This window comes from Canis lupus, chromosome 26, assembly GCF_048164855.1.
Source record: "Canis lupus baileyi chromosome 26, mCanLup2.hap1, whole genome shotgun sequence".
Lineage (NCBI taxonomy): Eukaryota > Metazoa > Chordata > Mammalia > Carnivora > Canidae > Canis > Canis lupus.
Window position 1 is genome coordinate 43,538,259 of NC_132863.1, and position 8,934 is coordinate 43,547,192.

Sequence of the window (8,934 nt, forward strand, 5' to 3'; positions counted from 1 at the left end):
CCCCTTCACTTCCAAGCTGAACCTGACCAGGCTACAAGGGCCACTGCCACTGCCCCACATCAGGGGAGACGCCGAGATACCACGTGGAAGGAGCCCTGGATGTGGGACCTGGCAAAGAGATTGGAAACTGAGCTCCCTGGCACCTGCCCAGCAAGGGGCGGCTGAGATCAGAGGCAGGCTGGGGATGGGAACACAGCCAAGAAGGCCTTCTCCTCGGAAATAATTAGGGTTAATGATAAAATCTAATCGTCCTCTCCAATATGACCTCTGGCCAGCGCTGTGCCCATTGAGTGGCGTGGGACGTGACTACCAATTACATAACATTCTGCATGTCATCAGAGCGAGGAGGAAAGGGTGAGTTTTGTCAGTTGGGGGGCCAGGGATGTAGTGGCTGAAGAGGGAATAAAATGAATAAAGTACATAAGATCTGAGGAAAGCTGTAAAACAAAACAAAAAACCAGTTCACATCCGAGCTGGGTCTTGAGGGCTACGATGCATCTGAGGCCAAACTCAAGGAAGCGTTCTTTGGGCAGAGAGAACTCCCAGGTGGATTATCTCTTAGCATAAGAAGCTCCTCGTTATGGTTTACTAGAACATTCAAACAGGCACCCCTACACTGCCAACAATGTAAGGAAACACCGGAGAAGGTCGTGGCTCACAATTGTTATTAATAGAGCCCATTCATTTATAGAAGATTCAATTTAAAAATAATGCTGCGTCTGAGCGGCTCCCCCAGGAGGGTGGGGGTGGCGTTTAGGGAACGCCAAATCAATACTCATCAGCAGAGAGGGTGCGTCTGAGAAGCAGGTCGGCAGCAGCGGGCCCCATCCACTCGCTCACGCTCAGCCCGTGCCACGCACAGAGCATGAGGGGCCCGGCTGGTGATGGATAGACCGTCTTGACTGCCTAGCTTTGCAGGTAACACCACTGCCCCTGAAACCAGACAAGACAGGATGAATACACCTCTGGATGCATCCTGAGGGTGAGGAGGAGAGGCCCCCCCCTCCCAAGGATGAAGAAGATTGCGTTTTTTCCCCAACCTGGAAGATGGGTGGTTTCGCATCAGAAATTAAGTTACTCTGTTGAGAATAAATAGAAGTGGTATCTCTTATGCCTCTAGGCAGACTGAGATCCCTACCCAGACACCTTTTTTATTTTAATAGAAACTGCCCAAAGATGAGACTATTCACAAACACTAGGATTGCCTTGCAAGTGTTTTCCCAATATTCTCTCCTGAATTTGGTATTTTTTTAATTCTTTTTTTAAAGATTTATTTATTTATTTATGATAGACACAGAGAGAGAGAGAGAGAGAGAGGCAGAGACACAGGCAGAGGGAGAAGCAGGCTCCCTGCAGGGAGCCCGACATGGGACTCGATCCCGGGTCTCCAAGATCGCGCCCTGGACCAAAGGCAGGAGCCAAACTGCTGAGCCACCCAGGGATCCCCAAGTATTTTTTTTAATAAAAAATTTATTTTTTATTGGTGTTCAGTTTGCCAACATACAGAATAACACCCAGTGCTCATCCAGTCAAGTGCCCCCCTCAGTGCCCGCCACCCAGTCACCCCCACCCCCCGCCCTCCTCCCCTTCCACCACCCCTAGTTCGTTCCCAAGTATTTTTTTTAATTCTTGTTAATCTAACTGGAAGAATGGTATTGGAGTCCTGTTTGGATTTGGATTTGCCTCACTCCCTAGAAGGCTGGACATTTCTTCGTATGTTTACTATCCATTTGTATTCGCTCTTCAGCAGAAATCTATTCATACCTTTTGCCCAATATTCCAAGAGGAAATTCATCCTTTTCTTATTAATTCCAAAGTACTCTTTTTCTATAAGAGACAGTAATCATTCATTGCCTACGGCAAATGTTTTCTTCCTGGTCTGTCTCCTGACTTTGCTTATGGTGCTTTTTTTCCAAACTCTGAATTTTGGATTGCTCATCTTGTTAAGAAAATCTCTCCCGTCCACAGTTTTAAATATTTAAAATGTTCTTCTATTTCCTTATGCGTGTTTCTTCTCTCTCATACACACAAACACTCATAGTTAGGTGGATCATTAATCCAACTGGAATGTGCGTGCATGTGAGCGTGTGCACGCGTAGGGGCAAAGGGACTCTGTGCTTCAAGAATTCACACAGTCCTCGTGTACAGCACCAAATGTGACATGAAGCAGGTACTTGGGTCTATTGCTAAATTCTCCCTTCTACATTTTCCAGCTCAAAAGGCATCTCTGTCCTCCCTGCTACTTGAGAAGGAAGGGGAGGTGCTCCCTGCCCACTGCCTCGCCCACAGTTGCATGGTCAGCCACCCTCAAATCTCAGCCAATGCTTCTGCCTGAACACCTCCACCCCCTCCTCCCCTGGCCCCACGCCACCTCCTCCTCGCTCCAGCCTACCATCATCTACCCCAGACTCCGAAGCCCTGGCTTCCCTGGTTCCTTGCCCCTCCCCTTCCAATTCTTTCTCTACCCTGCAACCGGGAGTCTTTCTAAAGCACACCCTCCCCCCAGCCCACTACCTAAAGCCCTTTCTTCCACGGCCCCCACTGCCCACAGGAGACAGTCCAACCTCCCACATAGGGTAGCACCATCTTTCTGGATCCAGGCACTTCTCAGCTTTTGTTTAAAAAAAAAAAAAAAAAAAAACCTTTGAGGTCTTAATTCTCAAATTTTGTCTCCCAGTTGCACACTCTGACCAAACTACTTTCATTTCCTCAAAAACACCGAGCTTCCTTGTAAAATACCTAAATCATAGGGATGAAAAAATACGGCATAAGGAATATGGGCAATAATACTGTAATAACACTGTCTGGTGGCAGAGGCTATAACTATAGAAATCGCACCAAGCACTGTGTTGGGTCACTATATCATACACCTGACACTAATATTACACTGTGTGCCAACTGGACTTTGGTTTAAAAAACAACAGAGCAGCCCGGGTGGCTCAGCGGTTTAGCGCTGCCTTCAGCCCAGGGTGTGATCCTGGAGACCCAGGATTGAGTCCCACATCCGGCTCCCTGCGTGGAGCCTGCTTCTCCCTCTGCCTGTGTCTCTGCCTCTCTCTCTCTCTCTCTCTCTCTCTCTGTCTCTCATGAATACATAAATAAAATCTTTTTTAAAAAATGACAAAAAAAGAAAAAGAGAAAAACACCAACCTTCCTTTTCAATCGATCTCAATCCTGGCCATGCCCCAGGTCACCAGTCGAAAACCGGACTCACATTTGTCCAGGTCCTACCCCTGGGGATCTTGATTCAGGAGGTCAGGTGGGTCCCCGTACCCACATTCCATGATGATCCCCATGGCCAGGGTGGAGAGCCACTGCTCTTTGTCTCCTGGTTTGGGGTATGTGACTCCCTCTGCCCGGGACTCTTTTCTACCTCCTCTGACCCCAGTCCCACGCCACCACTAGACATCACCTTCTTCCTCCAAGTCAAGGCTCAGATGCTCTTTCGTCCAGGAACTTCCTTGGCCATCCAGGTTGGGCCTCCACCCCCACGTCCCCCCAGCCCTCTGGCCTTCGTCATCACACATTCATCACGATGAACTAAGGTGTCCTGACTTCTGGTCTCCCACCTTGGACGCCGAGTCTGGGGGAAACCGGGACGGCGTGTGGGTCTGGCCCACCCTTACATTCCCTGCTCCCAGCAGAGACCTGACACAGAGTAGGTGCTCCATAAGTGATGGCTATTTAAAAAAAAAACAAAACAAAAATGAATGAACAAGCTGGATGAATGGACAAATGCCTGTGGCAGTTTCCATGACAAATAGGAACCGCTCGGCCAAGGCGGCGCGCAGACCAGCGCTGTGGCCTGCAGAGGGCACCAGCCTGCTTCTCACGCTCCCCACCCGAGCAGGTGCCGCTGTCGGGGAGGCGCCTGCTCCAAGCTGATGCTCAGTGGTCGTTCCGCGGCGCTGGAGATGAAGCAGGAGTTGTCTGCCCGCAGCCCGTGTGCGGAGCCTGGTGTTCACCCCTCACCTCTAGCAACAGGTACCTCGTGCCCGGTCCTGCTCTGCAAACGGCTGGCACTCCAGCAACCAGTGGCAGCTTTTCCATTCCCAGGTGGGGGGGTGTGAGCAGGGGCAAGAGTGGGGGAGAAGGCAGACGACACAGAAGAGTGTCCGTGAAACTGGGTGTCCCGGAGAAGCAGAGGAAAGTTCTCTCATCTGTGTCCAAGCTGACTTTCCCTCCCTCTCTTCATCCTGTTGCTCAGAGGGGAGAACAGTACCTGTCGGGACCGGACGGGCATCCACGACCAGCATCTGCAGGGTGATTTTTTTTTTTTTCCTTTCCCAGAAACAGCAGCAGCAGCAGGTTCTGGAAGCTGCCAGAGCCCCAGCTCTGATCCACCGGCCTGTTAGCAATGAACGCTTCGTGCTGCCTACTGTCTGCTCAGCCGACGCTGCCCAACAGCTCGGAGCACCTCGCAGCCGCGTCCTTCGGCAACCAGAGCGGCAGCGGCTTCTGCGAGCAGGTCTTCATCAAGCCCGAAGTCTTCCTGGCGCTGGGCATCGTCAGCCTGCTGGAAAACATCCTGGTCATCCTGGCCGTGGCCAGGAACGGCAACCTGCACTCCCCCATGTACTTCTTCCTCTGCAGCCTGGCGGTGGCCGACATGCTGGTGAGCGTGTCCAACGCCCTGGAGACCGTCATGATCGCCATCGTCAACAGCAACTACCTGACCTTCGAGGACCGGTTCGTCCAGCACATGGACAACGTCTTCGACTCCATGATCTGCATCTCCCTGGTGGCCTCCATCTGCAACCTCCTGGCCATCGCCGTGGACAGGTACGTCACCATCTTCTACGCGCTGCGCTACCACAGCATCATGACCGTGCGCAAGGCCCTGGCCTGGATCGTGGCCATCTGGGTGTGCTGCGGCGTGTGCGGCGTGGTGTTCATCGTCTACTCCGAGAGCAAGATGGTCATCGTGTGCCTCATCACCATGTTCTTCGCCATGCTGCTCCTCATGGGCACCCTCTACGTGCACATGTTCCTCTTCGCCCGGCTGCACGTCCAGCGCATCGCGGCGCTGCCACCTGCCGACGGGGTGGCCCCGCAGCAGCACTCGTGCATGAAGGGGGCTGTCACCATCACCATCCTGCTGGGGGTATTCATCTTCTGCTGGGCCCCCTTCTTCCTGCACCTCGTCCTCATCATAACCTGCCCCACCAACCCCTACTGCGTCTGCTACACGGCCCACTTCAACACCTACCTGGTCCTCATCATGTGCAACTCCATCATCGACCCCCTCATCTACGCCTTCCGGAGCCTAGAGCTACGTAACACCTTCAAGGAGATCCTCTGCAGCTGCAACGGCATGAACCTGGGGTAGGGCGCCGGGACCACGGGAGCGGGCGTCGGCTCTGTCACTGGGGACCCTCCAACCAGCCAAGGTGTTTAGAAAACAGAAGAGGCGGTAGAGACATCCTTGCAAGACTTAAAATATGTCAACAGCCATGACAGTCCGTGTCTTTTGTCTTTGTGCTTGCAAAGCCTTTTGACGGAGAAAATGGTACATATCAGGCTTTCTCGAAGGATTCTCAAGGGGGTAAGTCACTGATTTCCCAAAGAGGCCCTGGCAGGACTCAGTGAGGGCTGCTCTGGGTGCCGCCTGCATTCACTTCCATGCCCCCGGGGTTTGTAATGCCCCTGCTCACCTGCCTCTGCTCCCCCTCCCTGTGTCTCCCTGCCACACATCAGACCAGAAGAAGGACCCTCACTGACTGTAAGAGGGGTTCGAAGGCCTCCTCAGGAAACCTGTCACGGCTCTGGCTGTCAGTTGCTCAGCTGGTCTTGTCCTTGTTTCATAAGAAACTGAGTTTCTACTCTCTTGCCTAAAAAATACTGAGCCTTGTTATGGAAGAAGCAATGCCGTGTATGCCCCTCTTCTTAACCCCCATACTGGCCTCCCCTCGAAAACTAGCATGGGGATGCAACCCACTTCTATCCTGGCTGCTGCTGGCGTTGTCGGGTTCTTATGCATTAAATCTAAGGCTGCTTTCAAAATTCTAATGAAAGACAGATGCAGTGCTTTGGAAAATCAGCACATACCTGTGCACCAAGTATTTTGAAATCTTGCTATTTTAAGGGATAAATTTCCCTATTTAAAAAAGAAAAGGCCTCTTTCCTATTATTCCTTTTCTGTCATTCAAGCGAGAGAGGGAAGCACGGATGAGAGGGCACGTGTCTCAAGAACTTGCCATCCTGTAGTTTCAGAAACTGTGAAAATGCATGTGGCTTTCTCGGCAGCACTGTGTTTGCTCACAGTAGCTGTGTCTCTATCACCTTATCTATACCTGAGTTATCTATGAAAGAGAAATTTCTTGGTTCACTGCTCTTTTTTCTTCCGGCATGATATAAAAGTTGGGGTGACGACCTGGCTCTCAATGCCCGCACCTTATCAAGTAAAGCAACTCATTCCTGTGAGCGTAGGGCGAGCTTTGCTGACTAGCACGGTCTCTGCGCGCTGTACATCACTGCGTGCTACACACGCAGACCCTTGCCTGCTCTAAAGAACTTCTTGCTGTGCTTTCTGGCTGTCCTCACACTGCCCCCCGCAACCCCGGATGAATTCTTATAATATGCTGTGTCTTTGGTGTACAATTGTGTATTTTTCTTGTGCTGGAATATATTGTGGTTACCTTGTACCTGAAGACATCCTGGCAATATAAGCAATATCACTTGTCTCTTGTTTTGGTTGTGATATTTGGAAATAATAAAAGGCTTTTGTGGCTGCTAAATGTGTGACCCATTAAAATACGCCACCTGGAAGCATCCTGGTGACTTTTGCACATGGCCATCAGACCTTACGCTGCAATTCAGAGTATTTTGTAAATGGCATAAACACTGCCATTGACCACACTGCTTATCTTTTCTAGGGCAATGCCTTTTAGCCAAACTACAAAATTCTCCCATTTAGTTTCCAAAAATACCAGGCCGTAGTTCCTGGGCCACTCTCCCTCTCCATTATTCTAATTGAGGCACCAAATAATAGGTCTTGCCCATTGCCACTCAGCCAGCAAAAGTGGAAAATGGGGAATCAGATTCTTTGAAAATTGTATTAACAGCTATAAAAATTATGATGTCCTTTTTCTATGTAAACAAGATAAAAATACCTCACTTTTCACTCTGATATCAGCTTTCACATCACTTATCCTCTCAACAAACTTCTAAAACAGGTGAGTCATTTTACAGACGATGAACCCGTGCAGGAGGGGTGACGTGGTTGTCTAACAATGCCCAGCTGGTTAGGGTCACAGCGTTATCTTGTGTCCTGGTGCAAATGTCTTTTTAGTGCCAACATGATGTTGGCAACAGGTTTCCATATTCAAACCTGACTCAGCTCTCCTCGCTGTATACATTTTCACTTACAGTAGCACTTCCAGATGTAAATGCCCACAAGAATCACCTGGGATCTTATTCAAGTGCAAAATTCAAATTAGCCGGTCTGGGGTGAAGCCTAGGATTCTGCATTTCTGACTCTGACAAGTCCCCCAGGGGATGCAGCTGATAGTCCAGGGACCATTTTTCACAAAGCAAAGCAAGGGCATTTAGGACTTTCACCTGAGCATAATGGAAACCCAAAAGTACTCATCTGCATAGAGCGCTGACCCCCGGCCAAGAACTGTGCTAGATACTGTATAGGCATTTGCTTCTCTGACCCTGGCAATAACTCTACAAGGTAGATACTGTGATCACCCTTATTTTGCAGATGAGGCATCTGAAACTCAGAGATTAAGGAGCTTGTCTATGAAAATTCGGTAACAAGTAGAGAAGCAGAGGTCCAAACAGGCTGCCTGACCCACATCTGCAAGTCCAACGCCAATGCCCTAGCACCTCTCACGAAAACAGTATAGATGATTGAGCCATGACCCGATGACACCTGAGGCATGTGCTGCCATGGAGGGAGACTAATGCATATTTCTACAACTCACAAGTCCAGAATTTCATAATAGAGTTTCCATAGAGATGTCACAAGAACCAAAAACCAATTAATCATTTTATTTGCTCTCCTTTTCCAAAGCCTGTAGATAGCCCTGGGGAGTACATCTCTTATTGAGGGGGTGAACAATATCAGGCGTCCACTTCCATGTGGCCACTACATGTGCCAGAAAGCCAATAAACATTTTAAGCAGCAGGAGTCAGGTTTGAAAATGCTTAATTTGGGGAAATAAAAGCCCATCATGATTTTAATTCATTTGTTAAGTTACGTTCATCTTTCACTCCCATCCCCAAGGTAAGATCACTGCAGTGGTTGGCTCCCGGGGTCTCTAGAAATGGTTGCCTGTTGTCCTTACTTAAGTTGAACTTTTGAGCTTAATTCTGATGTTCTCCTATAGGGCTGGGAGCCACAACATACTCCAGCCTCCTTGGCTGAAAACCTCCCCCCACCAAATGTGGAGTCTGAGAAAAACAGCCCAATCTCTGATACTCACAATCCAGCAGATCACAGGTAATGTCAGGCATCTGAAATCTTCAAACTCCACAGGCAATTATGATGTACACCAAACTATGAGAACCACCTAACCCAACAAGCACTGCTCATTTCTGAAGAATAACAAAAAACCAGCACCCAGGGGCTTAAGTCTCTTTCCCGTCACCATTTCCTGTCAGGGTGTGAAGCACCTGCAATTAATGTTGGGCCCTCCAAGTGCCTACAACATGAATCTAGAAGCCAGGACCACCAGATGACAAAATGCAGACTAGAAGGGAAGCTTTCAATTGAAGAACTCAAACTTTCTCATCTAAGAACACCTACTTGGGAGCCAAATCAATAGAAATAATAATAATTGGATGCGATATGGTGTTAGTATGTGCCTGATACTGTGCTAAGTGTTCTGATACATTAACTCACTGAATTCTCACCAGAAGCCTGGAGGTAGGCACTACTCCCATCGCAGCCTGCAGAAAAGGAAGCTGGATGGTGGAGGAGGTTAA

At 49.4% G+C, this 8,934-nt stretch overlaps 1 protein-coding gene across 1 annotated transcript; it reads left to right on the forward strand.

Moving 5' to 3' along the window:
- The first annotated feature begins 3,861 nt into the window (after nucleotides 1-3,861).
- Nucleotides 3,862-6,655, forward strand: MC3R (melanocortin 3 receptor). The gene is made up of 2 exons (XM_072799770.1): nucleotides 3,862-3,984; nucleotides 4,291-6,655. Exon 2 carries the CDS (start codon nucleotides 4,358-4,360, stop codon nucleotides 5,327-5,329), a length of 972 nt encoding a protein of 323 aa, XP_072655871.1. The 5' UTR covers nucleotides 3,862-3,984; nucleotides 4,291-4,357; the 3' UTR covers nucleotides 5,330-6,655.
- Nucleotides 6,656-8,934: the final 2,279 nt, after the last annotated feature.